The following is a 16,651-nucleotide window of genomic DNA, read 5'->3' as shown; positions in this document are numbered from 1 at the left end:
GCCGTCCCACAGTGCGGAACTGTGGCCAACGTGCTTGGAATTATCTGAACGACTAATTTGAATACCAGCGTCCAAGAAATAAGGCATTTTCTTGGAAATATAAACATTTCCATTAGATTTATTTGGCACACCGGACAAAACGCACGTCTGCAACAACCTCCTCTCCATCCACCCGAATGTTTTTTTTTTTTACTTCACATTGGGCAATGCGTTTGTTCAGTTAAAACGCAGCGCCCCCATCCCGAGCAGAGCAACTGTCCGTACCAATAGAATAATGGTCGGGTTGTTTGCACTGACTGTGTATGACAGGCGTGATAAACAGCGCCAGGCTGCACCGCACCCGTGCCGCAGTCATTGAGAACAAGGCCACCCCAATTCGCTATAGTACCAATAACATAACGCGCATAATATATTAGACAGACAGCGCATATTGTCAACAAGAGCATGAATCCGTCCTCGCCAGGCACAATATTTATTTTCCTACCAGATCAATCCTTTATATTTGCCCATGGAGCTGTACATAACGTCCCCCTGATCATGCTTACCTCCCTCGCTGTGGATCTTCTTCGATCGCCGGTTGAAGTACATCCTGATCTTGTGCGGGTGTCTGTCGGACTGGAAGAGGTCGGCCGGGACGATGGCATGCTCGTGGCCTACGTACACAGCGGAAGAATGTGAGCCCGGGACAAGGCTGCGTTTGCCGGTAGACGAATCATATTCGGTCGGTAAGACGAGGAACGGCGTTGGGTCAGCTCAGTGGCGACGAGGACGCGCAGAGGGGATATGTTTGGTGTGCGTGTGCGTGCGCGGCCTCGTCCTAGCTCAGCAAAAGGCTGATCCGTTGCATAAGTACTCGTGAATCTCGTTCCTTTATCCTGATTTACATTGCGTCAACTGGACATTCATGTAGACGATTGTGGCATAGGTGTTTTGTCTAACATGTCATTCATAAAGGGGTTGGGCCAAAGGCTGCCGGAGGGCAATGCTGAGGTAGGCAAAATGGATCATTTGAAATATGACATAGCACTAAATTGGAATTAACTCGCTATTTTTTGTCCCATTCGTCACATTTAAACCCCAGGCCTGTTTAATCTAAAAAATCAAGAGCCAGCTCTTGGAACAATATTATATTCATCTAATCACACTCAACGTACGGTATCCTTCAGTCCTGGTTGTTTTTCAGTAAAGGAGACATGGGGCCAGACGAGGGTCCCGTGGGAGGAACCCAAACCCCCAGTGGGAAGCAAATAAACAGAGCACAAAACTTCAGGCATAACAAAGCTATATTTAATTCCATTGTTAAGGAGCAGAGAAGAAAACCCATGTGTTTATTTTTATTACATAGTAACAGAATACATATTAATCTTAACATTTTATCTCATCACATAACATAATACATATTCAATATCTCAAAGGTTGTTTTTTAAACTCATTAAATAGGAACAGAATAAATATTAATTTCTAAATTCGGTGGCCATAGACCCTCCCACTCTGCCTTCAGATTAACATTCAGGCAACTGACTGATGCGTCTCTAGAATCATATTAGGACATTCTGTTTTGTCACTTCCTTCAGTTCTAACACACGCACGCACGCACCCACCCACCCCAAACACGCACTGTTATTCATAACACTCATAGCTCCAGAATGCACACACCACATTTTCTTCAGTATAGAATGAGCAACATCTCCTGCGTCACACCCATCTCATGGGTCCGCAAGAAACCAAGTCGGGATGACAAACACAGAAACCCCTTGCCCTACTGGGCACAAAAATCAGCGGCCTCCGCTTTCCCACCACGTCGGACTGTGGATGTAAACACTGCCCCTGGTGGTGACAGGGTGTTACAGCATGCAGGGGGGGGGCCAATGGAGATCTAGGCCAGGCTAATGTAGGAAGAAATCTTCTGTGTTCACTGATCTGATAGGATGGAATAGAAAATGGCTGAGTGAAGCATCCACCATTTTGCTTTCACCTATTCAGTCCTTTTAGGTTTCAAACAAGGATACTTAGGTGACAAGTCAGCCCATGAAAGGCAGGTTTTATTAGAGCAGGTGCTTTAAACACAGATGTGGAGTGGAATAGGGGACGATGAACTCCTTTTGATTGGAGGAGTGGTGTGGGCTATCTCGAGGAGACGAGGGATTAGGGGGGAGAGAATACTTCAAAGCAGGCACTCTCCTTTTCCCAACAGATTAAATGATCTTCAATGCCCAGGAGTAAATAACTGAGAACAACACTATGAACTTTGTAAATTTAAGTACAGTAAGCAAAATGGTCATTTCCTTCTCCCTTCATGTTATTGGCCACATTATTGGCCTCTCCATAACATTAGAGTCTTATAACAAGAGTAACAGCTAAATCACCTATGATTTGCTTTAGATTTTTTTTTCTGACTTGAGGTACTAAAATTTTCATGTCAAATGCTGTAAGAAATGTATAGATGGTGAAATGCTTTAAAAGGGACAATGGAGGTTTAAAATAAATTGAAGATTCCAATATTGGCTTCTACTTAAAATAGTTTTCCTGCTTTTTGCTTAAAATGCAAGGGCGACTGATGACTTTCTCTTCTCAACAGTAAAACACAGCCGGCGATGACACATTCACAACCAAATCAAGTCTGGAGATGCTGACGGCTGTGGCCTGTTTGTGACCGGGTAACATCACAGCCTATCAGGTGGAAGTGTTAATGTGAGACTGATCAGCACTGGCCGGCCATAGTAGCTCTTTAAGCATAAGTGCCGTCTGTAATCGTGGACCTCAGAAGCATTGTGACAGAGAGGCCGAAGAAAAAACCAGGACAATAAGAAAAAAAACAAGAGAACAAAAAAGGTGCTGAAAATAAAGTCTAAAAAAATAAAGCTTTGTTAATTCTCTGCATTATAATTCTCTCCCCCAAGCCACTGCTTTGAGTTCTACCATTTCTTAGCTTGAACACAATGGATATCTCAATGATAGATGAAAACATTGAAGCGCTATGTACAGGCACCTCCAACTCAGTTCAGCCAGCAGGGGGCGAGGTGGAGGCAGTCAGTTTATTTTTTCAATTTTTTTTGTCCCAGAGTTCAGGGCAGGGTCAGTCGTGGTGTGCGGGGAGGATGGGCTGCCTGCAGATGGGGCAGGTGTTGTTCTCAGAGAGCCAGCGGTCGATGCAGTGGATGTGGAACTCATGGGCGCAGGGTAGGCGCCGCAGCTTGTTCCCTTGGGCGTATTCGTTGATGCAGACGCTGCAGGCGCGCCCCACCTCCCCCTCTAGGCTGGCTTGGCCGTAGGTGCGCGTGGCCAGGTTGTCGATCTGCTCCTTGGCCAGGCCGCGCGGGTGCTCCTCGTCCTCCTCGTCGTTGAGCAGGAAGAAGTGGGCCAGCCGCAGGATGGGCAGCGTGCCGTTCTCCACCAGGTTGTTGGTGTCCCGGCTCGTCGGCCGACCCTCGTTGGGCATAGGGACTCCGCCTCCGCCGCTACCGCCTAACCTGCCCTGGTCCCCCCCCTCCTCCTCAGCCCCTGCCAACCCGTCTCTCACGGTCTGCGCCCCTCCTGCCGGGCCTCCCGCCCCAGTGCCACTCTCGTTGCCATGGCTACGGTAGGTCTGTGCGGCGTTGGCGTTGGGTCCGGCCGAGTCCTGGTGACCGGGAGTGCCCCCGGCCGTCTCAGAGTCAGCCTCGGTCTCCATGAGGGAGCTCAGCTCTCCGAAGCCGGTCATGATCTGCCTGAGGATGGAGCGCAGCGCCGTGGAGCTCGGCTCCCCCAGGCCCGTCTCACTGATCCTCCTCAGGGGGATCCGGATGGTGCTGACGTAGGTCCGGATCCCGGCCCGCTCTGAGCGGGAGATGGTGCGGCGGAAGCCCCCGCTGTCGCTCTCAAAGGTGACCGTGTTCTCGGCGGCGCGGGCCCGGGAGCGGGTGCGACTGGCGATGCTGTCCCGGTCCCGGTTCTCCCCTGGCCGAATGCGACGCACCTGCAGGTCCAGCATGATGGTGGGGTGGCGCCGCACCCCTCCGGTGGCCCCGGCCGCGTGCGCCTCCCCCTCCTGCTCCCCAGCCTCCGGTCCAGGCTCGACTAGCACGGCCGGTTCTGACACAGACTCACCAGTCTCTGTGGAGACAGAGGCAGTTCCACTGGTTGCCTCGGCCACGGGCCCATCATTAGACCCGTCATTCCCACTCCCACCGCCAGGGGGAGAGGCAGCCAAGTTAGGGGGAGGGTTCCTCTGAAGAGGGGAGCGGCTACGTCTCCTAGACGACCGGGAGGAATTTCCACCCCCTGCGGCAGCCCTGCGAATTCGGCCGCGGGATCGAGTCCTGCTGCCGCGCGGCTCACGCCCCACAGGCGCCCCCTGGAGGCCAGACTGTGTCTGTACACGGGGGCAGTCCAGGTTGGGCACCCCCTCCTCCTGACCCTCCCCCGGGGAGGATGCTCGGCTCGGGGGTTGGAGCTCAGTGGGGTTGCTCGGATCCCGAAGGGTAGTGGGGGTGGGAAGGATCGGGGTCGGTGGGAGGTGCAGCGCTACAGCGCTCCTCCTCAAAGCGGTCGGGGGAGACAGGGACGCGGCCGGGGGTGGAGGAGTCACAGGAGAGGCGGTGGTACTGCTGCGTGTGCGCCGGGTCTGAGCCCGCCTGCCCAGCGCGGCTCGAGGCGAAGGGTAAGGCGAGGGCCGGGCAGGGGCGTAGGGAGAGGGGCGAGCGGAGGGGGCGGCGCGTATGGACACTGAGGGGGCCGTGGTGGTCGGCGGGGGGCCAGGGGCCAGCTCTGGCGGGTCGGGTGCGTCACTGTGCTCCCCAGGCTCCGGCTGCTCGTGGTTGATGTTGATCTCCAGGCTGAAGCGGAACTCCCCGCTGTTGGGATTGGTGCGGCTGACGGCGCGCCACGTCTGGTTGCCACTCTGGCCGCTGCGCGTGGCGTTCCCGGTGCGCCGGAACGTGTTTAGCCACTCCAGCAGTGAGTCGCCGTTAGACGTCTCCGCTCCAGGCTCGGCGGCACCTACACAGGCACGGCAGCATGTTACTGAACCGAGTCAGCAATGATAATACTAATGAAAATGAGTCACACCTCTGCAGTTTCGCCAATAATAAAAGCTAGAAACTATTAGCAACTACACCACGATGAATCTTGAGACCCAATACATCCGTCTGGATTACAAAGATCCCTTAGCTATCAATCCCTTCAAAAACCACCAAGAAACCCATGAGGCGCCTAGCTTCATCATCTTCATATCGCACCTAGCTTCATCTTCTTCGTATCTCCACCCAGGCCCCCCCCCCCTTCCCTTACCACTGTTCCCCTCCTCCTCTCCGGCCTCCATGTTGTGTGGCCGTGGGTCCGCGCGGGGGTGAGACGAGACACGCTCCTTTGCACCATCCAGGCGTTGCCGTAGCTCCTCCGCTGTCACTTCACCTGAGAAACAAACATGTTCGCTGTTAGGTAACGGAGGCAAATGCATCACCACATTGTGGTAGACCACTGTGTGTATGTGTGTCTACAATTATATATATATCAGAGTGCATCAGTAGGTTTCACTGTATTGGGCCGGGTTCAGGCAGCGGTTGAAGGCTACTTGTTGAGGGCCACCCCAGGTGGTTGGAGCTTGGCAGCCCTGCCTCGGGGGGGTACTAGGGAGTTGATGTTCTCTAGGTTGCCCTCACCAGGTGTGCCCAGCAGGTTGCTGTCTCTCATGAGGCGGTACTCCTCCTCGCTCAGCTCGTTGATGAAGTGATAGTAGGCCTCCTCCCTTCGAAGACGCTCTGCCTGACGCCGCCGCTCGTCTTGCCCGCCAGGAGGGTCCATCACCATGGAAACCGCTGGTGTACACAGGGTGGGGGGTGAGGGGTGGATGGGCTGTCAGAACCTTGGAACACCTAGACGGGTCTTATCTGGAGATTGCTATAGTGATACATTCATCCTTTATTCATGTGCAGCAGCTGAGTGTTGATCAGACATAATTGGCAGATACTATCTATATGTGAAATAAACATCTTCCACGTCACAATTGACTAAACCTAAACATGAGAGACAGCCTTTTACGGATCATACAATTCCCTGGAGGAAAAATCTCAGATCATTACGATTGTCACGTGACATTTAAAAAAGGATGACCGTTATTAGCTATTAAACCGTGTTCAGTGGCACTGGTACAACAAATTAAAGCCACCCATTTTGCCGGGGGATAAGAAATGCAGTGGTTAAGAGGTCGGCTGAGCCGACATTACAAAAACCTAACCTTCCGAGTTTCAAAAGCTAACGTTAGCGAGCTAACCTCCTTGGATGAATTTGAAATCCTCCATCGAACGTCATTAATGTCAACTCTCACACATGTCTGGGCAATAGACAGTTAAAATAATTGACAATAAACGCAGTAACAATCATGGTATTTAGTGAAACAACCCCGTATCTACAAAACATACCATACAGTAGGCCATGTTGTAGAACGCAGGAGAGAGGAGCAACAAAACTGACGGTGTCATCCTACTAGCTACCAATCACCAACCCAGGAACGATCACAGACACGTCTAGAGTCCAAACATTGCGCTACGGAGGAGGGACATGACAAAGAAAAGTCGGGCTCCATACAAGCGGACTATAAGGAGGACAAAGAATCGTCACCTAGTCATTACAATAATTATATAAAGGTATCAAACTTCAAAAAATCTTGTTCAGTCCTATGCGCTGGTTTCACATTGCCTTTCAAAGACGCGAGCTGTCATTTTGAATGCGCAACGCATTTGTTAGTTGCTGTCGACAGCTATCTGCTGGTGAAAGGTGTCGCTAATAAATAAGACATTGTATTTTGACACGCAAAACACAAACACGGTGCATGCAATACTTAACCCAAACATTATTTTTAGCTCAAGTAAATAATGATGACAAAGTAATTTAGAGGCATTGTTATACCTGACACGGCAGCCGTAATATGGACGGGTTTGCCTTCCTCTCCGCTCTGATTACAATGTAGCCAAGATGGGACCAACCGAGCAACACTTTTCTTCGTCCGATCGAACACAAGAACCCTCATATTAGTTCCCACCCAACGTACCCTTCAGTAAAGGGTGTAGGGCTAGTGCTTTAATCAATGTGTGTGTATATATAAAATATATATGATAAGATACATATGATATGAGGTTAATATATATAAATGATCTCTCTCTCTCTCTCTCTCTCTCTCTATATATATATATATAAAAGAAAAACATATATGATCTGAGGTATATATAAACCTCAGATCATGTTTTTATTTTATGTTAACAGGACTGTGTTTGATTTAACAGTTGTTCATAAAACCACCAGTCTATCCGTCTAATTAAGATATAGTCAAATGGTTTGAATATGTCACAACAAATGTTTTTACACTGGTACAAATGCCGCCTCCTTTCATGCAGAGATCATTATAAAGAAAATATTATAGAGAAGTAATGCAAAAATTATCATGAAACAATTATAATATAATATAAAGGTGAAAAACAGAACTGTATATAGAGACGATAGCACCATAGTTTTTGCATAAACGTCGGTGTTTTATATGACTATTCGCCCCTTCATTACAAAGAGTTAAAATCCACGTGGTGCGCTTTAATACTTCTGTCCTATCCTTTCCCAGCACTGTCTAGAATAACGACATTTTACGACAGTGCCGTGTGTGGATTTTCTGTTCTCTATAGTGAGATACCGGCTGGAGAAACGCAGTAGCAAGAGAATACAAGAGAAAGGGTGGTAATCGTGCCCAAACCTGACTCTTCGTTGTTGATAAGAACGCTGCATCTTCTCCGGTACACATAAAGCAAGCTGTTCAATGTTGAAGCAGGGCTGAACAGAGTACCACGCGAGGGAAGGCAACTACAAATTCTAACCGTGAAGTAAGTTGCCTCCCAAGCTACGCTTTAAAAGGAAAGACTACATAATAGATCAAAACAACAGAGAAAATGGACTATGATTTCAAAGTCAAGCTGACCGGAGAAAGAGAACGCGTCGAGGACCTGTTTGAATACGAGGGATGCAAAGTGGGCAGAGGCACTTACGGTCATGTATATAAAGCAAAGAGAAAAGATGGGTGAGTTGATAATGATAGCCAGCCAAAGAAGGCCTTCAGGTCGGCCACTCTCTTAAAATAACTGTCTTGTTTGTTAGTGTTGTCAAGGCCGACTCCGAATGCCTTTTTGGGGGTGATCGCAGATATGAACGTGTAACAAGTAGGGCTGTGAAAATTAATAGGAAATTGAAGAAAACACACTCGGTAGGGGGACTCGGTATACACAGTGAAGCAAAATGTCCCGATTTAAGCACTGACATCACTGGCACAGCTCCGTGCAGAAGTGCAATGTGCTTGCATCAACTAAGCTTGCCATTTTGTCTGGGTTGAATGTATTGCAACAAGGGCGCTTGCGCTCAGTATGAAAAGGAAACTGAATGAGGGATCTCAAAATGGTTGTATTGATGCTTGAAACCTGAAAGCAGAATATAACCTGAATACACCCATTTTGAGATCCCTCATTCGGTTTCCTTTTCATACTGAACGCAAGTATGAAAAGCAAACAGCATGGGGATATTTAAGTACCCGAATTGGCCGTGTGTCTTTTTTGCTATTCGATATTTTTCGATACCAACAACTGAGCTATGTAGGCCAGCCCTTGCGTGAAATACAGCGTCATGATTAGCTATCACTGATGCGGCTAAGAACGCCAGAGGCAGCTGAGGGCCTGGGGTGGGTTTGTCAGACGGTTTTGACATGTCTGGATCTGGAACAGTCTGGCTAAAACATGACAACAATAGTTTGGATTTACAAGGCCGTGTTTCCAACTAGCGCTCAATTAACCAAGCATGGTTAGGATGATGCCTCATCCACTTAAGGACGTTACAGTAAAACAACTAGGCTAAAACTTATTCAATCACACCAATTCTCAAGCCACTATTTAAAAACCTTGCAAACAATATTATTATTATAAGCTGTTTGGCTGGTTCCTGTAGACCAAGAACAATGGCTGTGTTTTCACTTGCTCAACAATAGTTATGTCCAAATGTGTAGAATGTGTCAATTTTTTGCCACCCGTTATGTTGTTTGTGGTATTTCGATTTAATGACCCTGTGCTTTTAACTTTTGATTAGGGTTGCACGATATTGGATATAACTGACATTGCGATATTTTGTTTTTCTGCGATATATATTGCAATATGAAAAAATACAGGATGTCTTCAGAAATAGCTTTGGCTATCAACCTGACAGTATGCATCCTTCATTCTTCTCCAGCCCCATCCTCTACAATTAAAATGTATGAAACTCATGAACATTTCAGAATAGGTTGCTAGGTAATAATATGTAACATTAATAGTATAGCAATAGCAACAGTAGTAAAATATAATTAGCAATTGGGCATAACTTACCAACAGCAAGATGCAGTCTGTGGCCAAAGCACTGCAATCTGGTCCACTTGTTCAGGTGCAGCCTTCACCATGTTCGCGGCATTGTCTGTTGTACAGACTAGACGACTCTAATCTAGGCCCCAATCAGCTAGAGCTTCTCTCATCCCAGTTGCGTTGTTCTCACTTGTATGATCCTCTGGGAAAAGGCAGTTTGCAAACAGTGACTTTTCAGGTGAAAGTCCTCATTAATAAAGTGTACGGTCAGACTTATGTAGGGCTCCGTTGTCCGGTTGGACCACAAGTCTGTTGTTGCTGTATAATATTCCACTTGTGACAGCTCTTTTTCAACTTGTGCCTTGCATTTCTCGTACAGCTCTGGGATGGCAACTTGAGAAAAATAGTTGTGTGATGGCATTACATACCGCTTGTCAAGCGACCAGATAATGTTTTTAAAACCCTCTTTGGTAACCGTGTTAATTGGTACCATGTCTTTGGCGACGTGAAATGTTATTGAATCTGTGATTTCTTTCTGCCGTTTGGAACCTTTCTCGTATGCTGTAATACTGGCAAATGCATCCAAAATAGATTTTTGCTTTGGACGGCATTGAGATGCTTTGCACTCGTCATACAAAGATTTGTGGTGCCGCCTTATATGATTGAACATATTAGTCGTGTTGTGGCAACAATTGCAAAGCACTCTCGACAAAGTACATCATCCTGTCTGTAGCCAAAATATTTCCATGTAATTGACAATGCATTTCTTTTTGCAACCAAATTCTCAATTTCAGTCTTTTTTGCCTGTTCCTCGCTCATCGTTTCATCATGCGCAAGCAGAGCCTGCATGTCAACGAAGTGCAGCAACAAACAGTGTTTCAAATAATAATAATAATAATAATAATAATAATAATTATTATTATTATTATTATTATTATTATTATTATTATTAACTGTGTATCCAATAACCCATAATCAGAGTAAATTACCTTATATCAGACAGATATAATGCTGGTTTTCCATTTGGAAAACAATATATATTGTAGACTGATGTATGTTTACCGTACTAAATCGCACGCTCTGAGATGTGACTATTGCGGATGCTGAAACGATATATCGTTCAGCCCTACTTTTGATAAATTCAGATTGCCAATTATTTTGTAATAAACATTTTGGGATGGTTTCACGGATATGATTAAGCCTAATCCTTTTTTCTTTTCTTTTCAGGACTAGGCTTAATTTGTGTCAGTGAAACGGGCTGGTAACTGTCCAAACATTTTATATTGTTAGTGTCAGAGAAACAACGGTAGATGGATCCAGGCATATAAGCCCGACATAACCATAACCAATTAATCCAGGAAATAATGTTTCCTCTAGAAACTCTCTTTGTTTTAGAAGCATTTTCCTCTACATGCTCCTGTTCTTCATACATTATTACCCAGCAGTGACAGAACTGGATGGATTTTCAGTATGTATAACAGTGACATTTTTGACAGTGGTCATGATGGAAATTGACACTACAGTCTGGGCCAGCTGTGTATTCCTCCTGACTCGTCAAGTCTGGAGGTCGGTTCAAGGGGCCTGGTCATTTGGGTCCGGTCAGTGGGTCTGTCAGGGGTCCCCATCAGCTGGTCCAGTCAGCAGGATCGGACCGAGCCAGACTCCCTGGCGTCCTTAAACATTTTAAAACCAACACTAAGTGTTGAAAGATGTTAGTGCAGGAGGCTGTTGTTTTACGAGACTTTCCTGCCCTTATTTGTTCTCCGGGAGTTGGGAAAGGCCCACAAAAGCGCAAGTAGCGGTTTATGAGGTGATTTGTGCCAGCTGGAGGGAAGGGACCAACTCAGAGTTTTGGTTCTTACTCGCCAGCTGCCGTGAAGTCTGTTTTCCCTCCATTGTTCTGGGTTCTTTAGGTGATCTTGATTACATAAATCGGAAAGTAGTGTAGGATTCACACCTCCTGTCACAGCCTGTACCACCGGCTGCCAGCTCGAATCCTTTATGTCTCTCTTGCAAGGCCCTGTGGGAACTGTAGTAAACAGGGGTTGATGGTTGTATGTTTTCTCTGTCTGCAGGAAAGATGATAAGGACTACGCCCTCAAGCAGATTGAAGGCACTGGCATCTCCATGTCTGCCTGCCGAGAGATTGCAGTAAGTGTTAGGGTGTGTGGTTAAGCTCACAAACAGGTTTTTTCCTTCTCACCTCACAATGTGTGACGTCTAATTACCGTTTATGGCCTTGTGTCACTGTGGCAACTCCACAGCAAGTAGTCACTGCCCAAGTAGTCACTGCCCAAGTAGTCACTGCCCAAGTAGTCACTGCCCAAGTAGTCACTGCCCGCTCAACCCGGAACCTTCTCGCTGGTACACACGATTTTGAGGTAAACTCACTCGCCAGCGTTACGACCAAGATTGAGTTCCCGGGCGCCCGGCCTACACAGGTTCGCTAGAGAGCAATGTGACCGAGCCTGACTGTCCACCCCAAGCAGCTCTGAGCCAGTTATCGCCGGCCTATGCTGGACATCCGGGCATTGTCACAATGCTGCGGCAAGGATAGGAACCCTGGCCGCTGTGAATCAGTTTAGCCGCGGGTCGAGAATTTTAACCACCCCGCCATGCTGGGGTTTGCCGAAACATTTCCATTCAAGTGTTCAACATGGTGCTTAAAGGAAAAGGTGAAACATTTCCACCAAACAGACAATGACAATAACAGCTCAGTACCATGGTTCTGCGCATAACGGTGTCTCATGTCAAGAACCCAAGTCGTTGGTTCTTGAGACCGTATCAGCGTACAGCTGAACCGGGTTCCACTCCTGTCAGCTGAAGATGAGAAGCAGCACCAGCGGCCACCAACACCGGACCACGGAGGAGTGGCAAGGTTTTTCCTGGTGGATTGAATACCAGGTGCAGCTGGATCATTCTGATGGTAGAGGGGACGGGTCTCTGAGAGGGGTCGGGTCTCTGAGAGGGGACGGGTCTCAGGCAGGAGGTGTGTCTGGACCTGCCTTGCCAGGTGTCATTGGTGAAGACTGGACACCTTGTAGAAGTAAAATTAATGCCTCGAAGACTTCTTTCAGTTCTGGATGCAAAGCGGGTCTAACCTAGAACTGGATGGGTGTACCTAATAAACCTGCTCCTGAATGTATTTAATCAGTGTCCGAATGAGCTGTATGGCGTTCTGAGTTGAGGCAGGTCTGAGGATCACAAAATATAAGTTTGCGGTGTGAAATGTTCTTATGTTAGTTACAGTATCCACCTAATTCATTTTGAACACAATAAACCCTTCTTGTCGAAACATGAATAATATTGTCCTGGCTGTTTGGGTTTCCATAGCACCTGTCTGTGAATGTCTTTCTCCTCTAGCTACTACGAGAGCTGAAGCATCCTAATGTGATCTCACTGCAGAAGGTGTTCCTTTCACACGCAGACCGCAAAGTCTGGCTGCTCTTCGACTACGCCGAACACGACCTCTGGGTAACACGCATGTCGACCTGCAAACTGAATGACCGACGCAAGATCGGCACGCACACACACACACACACTGCAGTCTAGTTTTTGAACAATGTGTCCATTGTTCGGCCTCTGGCCAGGGACACAGAGCAACACATGCTGACCTTTCACCCTGCGTCCACAGCACATCATTAAATTCCACAGGGCTTCCAAGGCCAATAAGAAGCCTCTTCAGCTGCCCAGGGGAATGGTCAAGTCCCTGCTTTACCAGATCCTGGATGGCATCCATTATCTACATGCCAACTGGGTCCTTCACCGGGACCTGGTGAGACAAGGGGAAGGATGGGGGGGGGGGGGGGGGGGGCTGTGGAGGAGGGGATAGGGGATGGGTGGGGGTGGGGTGGCCACAGTGTTGTACCCAGATAGGAAAATGGAGATATCCTGAATGAAATGGACATTGTTGTTCCACTAGAGGGCAGCCTAGACACGTTCACATGTGATGTTATGACTCCAAATAAATGTTAATTTCTCACGGATAATGTGCTTTCAAGTATGGGCAATGGAAGTAAATATTTGAGTGGTAGTCACGTTTCATTTTGATTTTCCTCAGAAACCTGCCAATATCCTCGTGATGGGGGAGGGGCCAGAGAGGGGTCGAGTGAAGATCGGTAGGACGAAACCTCTTGTTTCCTCAGTTCTGTCACCGCAAACGGGCTATTCTTCAAACGCGACCATTTCATTGAATATGCTGTTTGTTTGTCCCTGGCCAAACAGCGGACATGGGCTTCGCCCGGCTCTTTAACTCTCCCCTGAAGCCGTTAGCCGATCTGGACCCTGTGGTAGTCACCTTCTGGTACAGGGCACCGGAGCTGCTACTAGGAGCCAGGCATTACACCAAAGCCATTGGTAAGAACGGCCACTGTGCCGTGTGTTTGCACCCCTGTTCACACGGGTGGTCTTCTACTGGTACACTGTTTGACCGTGCCAATCCTTCCCGTGATTCTGCTAGACATCTGGGCTATTGGCTGCATCTTCGCCGAGCTGTTGACGTCCGAGCCCATATTCCACTGTCGCCAGGAGGACATCAAGACTAGTAACCCGTACCACCACGACCAGCTGGACCGTATCTTCAATGTCATGGGCTTCCCTGCTGGTGAGAGGCTGGGCCGGGTCTGGAGGCGGGGCCGCGTCTGGAGGAGTGACCGGGGTTTGGCCAGGTCTGGGGGGCGTTGGGCCGGGTCTGGAGGCAGGGCTGGGGTTGGGCCGGGTCTATAAAACCATCAGAGTCCAAACCACCATAGAGGGGCTGAGAATTCTTTACATGTTCTGGATATAGAGGGGTTGTCCGTTTGTGAAATGCTGTATCTTTAAAAAATATATATAATTAGGAAGCTTTTCTGTTTTGGAATGGCGTGGTCGTGTCGCAAAAACAGACTTGTTGGATTTTAGCAAATATAAAAATATTTAAAGAGGAAGTCTGGGACTTACAATTAGCAGATATTTCCAAACATATATGTACTGTACATAGTGTAGTTTTTGAATTGTGTCATAAGAATGTAATACATAAAAGTATATTATAACAGCAATATCATTTTTTATCTTAACTTCCTTCTGTGCTTCTATTCCACTTAAGAGCCCCTTTACATCTTAAAGCTTTGAATGCTGTTTGACCAGATCATCATTCTCTAGACATCTGATTGGCCTGCTCATCCTTACATTTTTTCTTCAATTTTGTCTGGCCACATACATAGAACGAGTTATACAACATTATGGTACAAGTGAACAGAGTAGCTTTTATTTTTTGTATTTTTTTTTTTTTTTTAACCAGACAGCTACTTTAACCTTGGTGAGGCAGTTGTTTCAGTTGCACCTTAATGAGAGTACTGACTGACAACAGCTTCAGAGCAGTGGGTGTGTCCTGTCCTGTGATTCGCTGACAGAGCGTGACCGTGTAATCCTCAGAGAAAGACTGGGAAGACATCAAGAAAATGCCGGAGCACTCCACCCTGATGAAAGACTTCAGGCGGAACACGTGAGTGGCCGTCCCCTGCCCCCCGCTGACCGCATGCTCCCTGACAGCTTTGGACACGTTCGTTTCTGCGTCCGTCCTGCCGAGTCTCTCGCTGATGTAACGTGTTCTTGTGTCACAGGTACACAAACTGCAGCCTCATAAAGTACATGGAGAAGCACAAGGTCAAACCGGACAGCAAGGCCTTCCACTTGGTCAGTAGGATCGCTCAGCCTGACGCCGCGTGGACACTATCGTTGACCCGTGGCATTTGTCTGTCTAACGTTCTTCCCGAAAGGTTTTTTTCCCGCTGATTTCATTCGGGCGGTATCAAACGTTTCGGTCGTTGTGTTTGGTGTAGCTCCAGAAGCTGCTGACGATGGACCCGATACGCAGGATCACGTCAGAGCAAGCCATGCAGGACCCCTACTTCGTGGAGGAACCCCTGCCCACCTCAGAGTAACACATTTATTACTGCATGTATTAAAACATCTATAACACATTTATTACCGTGTAATATGCTAACTAACTCGTCGATATGCGGGTTACAACAGTCTAGAACACGTTAATTGCTACATGAATTACAACATCGACGACTTTATTACGTATATCACAACATGTATGACTTAGTTATTTAGTACATGAATCAGAGCATCCAGAAAACAATTATGACTGTATTTATTTACCGGTACCGTTAAACCTGGTGAATTCTGTGCATCGGACAAATGCCGGGCCGTTTCTAGGCGTAAGCAACATAAGCGGTCACTTTGCGGTCACTTAGGGGTCCCACAACCACTAGGGAGTCCCAGACCGCATTTTGCTTCGGGCCCTCACAATGCTAGAACCAGCACTGGACAAATGCTTTTTCTTGTGATGTGTTAATACATTATTACACATTTGTTAGAAGGCATTTATTGCTACATGTCTGGGTATATGTGGGGGGTATATCTTTTAGGATAAGTGATGTATAAGTGCGTGTTTGTCAGTGTGTTTGCGGGCTGCCAGATTCCCTACCCGAAAAGAGAGTTCCTGACGGAGGAGGAGCCGGAGGACAAGGCTGACAAAGTCCGAAATGTGAGTAAAGTTCCACAACGAGGGGATGATTTGAACGTCGAGCTGGTGGATGATGGAGGACGAGTGAGAGTTTCGGTCCTTTGATCTGTTGGTGGAAGATGGGTGGTGTTTGGGCTCTTCAGTTTCATGGTGGATGACTTGGTGGTGTTTCGGCTTCTCATCAGAAAAACCAGCAGCAGCAGGGGAACAACCACACCAATGGGGCGGGACACACTGGTAACCCTGACAACAGCCACGCCCAGGGCCCACCCCTAAAGAAGGTGCGCGTGGTCCCCCCTGTCACTACCTCAAGTGGCCTGATAATGACCTCCGACTACCAGGTAGGGTCCCGACCAATCAGAAACATGGATAAGCCTGACATTCAAACAGTGTCTGATGAATCCCTCTTTGTGCCACTCCCCCAGCGCTCCAATCCACACGCTGCCTACCAGAACCCAGGACCCAGCACATCACTGCCCCAAAGTAGCATGGGATATTCCTCTACCTCCCAGCAGCCCCCGCAATACTCTCACCAGACCCACCGCTACTGACCCGCGTCCCTGGTCCACCCCATGTCACGCCCGCCCGGGGAGAATGTACCGAGGGAGTTGGATGTGTCCACAGCAACAGTGTCCGCCCCCCCCACACACACACACACACACGTCACCCCACTGGTCCACCCTGACTGCAGAGGCCGGTTAGCCCGGTATGAAATACAATGGCCCGTCCGGAAAAGATGACACAACCTGGCAACATTAGCTGTGGAGGGACTGGATTTTACCTTCAACTCAACCGCAAGCAA

At 48.0% G+C, this 16,651-nt stretch overlaps 3 protein-coding genes across 13 annotated transcripts in view; 1 reads left to right on the top strand and 2 right to left on the bottom strand.

Annotated features, from left to right (window-relative positions):
* atp8a2 (ATPase phospholipid transporting 8A2) overlaps positions 1 to 908 on the bottom strand; it is a 48,526-nt gene extending 47,618 nt beyond the window's left edge. For 9 of the 10 annotated variants that reach the window (XR_004575063.1, XR_004575064.1, XM_029116255.2 and 6 more), the window contains exon 1: positions 546 to 907. Coding sequence is in view for 8 of the 10 variants with exons in the window: in XM_029116255.2 (XP_028972088.2) it covers positions 546 to 588 (43 nt within the window). In the remaining 2 variants the exon portion in view is untranslated. Of the gene's footprint in view, positions 1 to 545 lie in introns of all 10 variants that reach the window. The other variant, XM_034289312.1, reaches the window with a different exon arrangement.
* A 1,106-nt stretch (positions 909 to 2,014) lies between these two features.
* On the bottom strand, positions 2,015 to 7,033 carry rnf6 (ring finger protein (C3H2C3 type) 6). 2 transcript variants are annotated; one of them, XM_010890017.3, is made up of 4 exons: positions 6,886 to 7,033; positions 5,640 to 5,795; positions 5,269 to 5,391; positions 2,015 to 4,977 (listed from the first exon to the last, which is right to left on the bottom strand). In XM_010890017.3, exons 1-4 carry the CDS (start codon positions 7,004 to 7,006, stop codon positions 3,077 to 3,079), a joined length of 2,301 nt encoding a protein of 766 aa, XP_010888319.2. In that variant the 5' UTR covers positions 7,007 to 7,033; the 3' UTR covers positions 2,015 to 3,076. The 2 variants fall into 2 exon arrangements, with proteins under 2 accessions (XP_010888319.2, XP_010888320.2); XM_010890018.5 differs by lacking the exon at positions 6,886 to 7,033 and adding an exon at positions 6,399 to 6,865.
* Positions 7,034 to 7,585: 552 nt separating this feature from the next.
* On the top strand, positions 7,586 to 16,502 carry cdk8 (cyclin-dependent kinase 8). The gene is made up of 13 exons (XM_010890016.4): positions 7,586 to 8,038; positions 11,414 to 11,489; positions 12,702 to 12,812; positions 12,973 to 13,113; positions 13,399 to 13,456; positions 13,563 to 13,694; positions 13,798 to 13,941; positions 14,751 to 14,820; positions 14,939 to 15,011; positions 15,158 to 15,255; positions 15,783 to 15,870; positions 16,035 to 16,190; positions 16,275 to 16,502. Exons 1-13 carry the CDS (start codon positions 7,911 to 7,913, stop codon positions 16,398 to 16,400), a joined length of 1,401 nt encoding a protein of 466 aa, XP_010888318.1. The 5' UTR covers positions 7,586 to 7,910; the 3' UTR covers positions 16,401 to 16,502.
* Positions 16,503 to 16,651: the final 149 nt, after the last annotated feature.

The sequence above is a fragment of the Esox lucius genome, chromosome 21 (assembly GCF_011004845.1).
Source record: "Esox lucius isolate fEsoLuc1 chromosome 21, fEsoLuc1.pri, whole genome shotgun sequence".
NCBI lineage: Eukaryota > Metazoa > Chordata > Actinopteri > Esociformes > Esocidae > Esox > Esox lucius.
This window is presented reverse-complemented; position numbering and strand designations above follow the sequence as displayed.

What these genes read in the sequence shown, in the direction of transcription:
- rnf6 (XM_010890017.3), bottom strand. Translation starts at nt 7,006, where the DNA reads ATGAGGGTTCTTGTGTTCGATCGGACGAAGAAAAGTGTTGCTCGGTTG. An exon ending in TATTACGGCTGCCGTGTCAG is followed by an intron (nt 5,796 to 6,885) that starts GTATAACAATGC and finishes TGTGTACACCAG; the next exon opens with CGGTTTCCATGGTGATGGAC. An exon ending in CAACCTGCTGGGCACACCTG is followed by an intron (nt 5,392 to 5,639) that starts GTGAGGGCAACC and finishes TTTGTTTCTCAG; the next exon opens with GTGAAGTGACAGCGGAGGAG.
- cdk8 (XM_010890016.4), top strand. Translation starts at nt 7,911, where the DNA reads ATGGACTATGATTTCAAAGTCAAGCTGACCGGAGAAAGAGAACGCGTC. An exon ending in GAACCCCTGCCCACCTCAGA is followed by an intron (nt 15,256 to 15,782) that starts GTAACACATTTA and finishes CGTGTTTGTCAG; the next exon opens with TGTGTTTGCGGGCTGCCAGA. An exon ending in TAATGACCTCCGACTACCAG is followed by an intron (nt 16,191 to 16,274) that starts GTAGGGTCCCGA and finishes CCACTCCCCCAG; the next exon opens with CGCTCCAATCCACACGCTGC.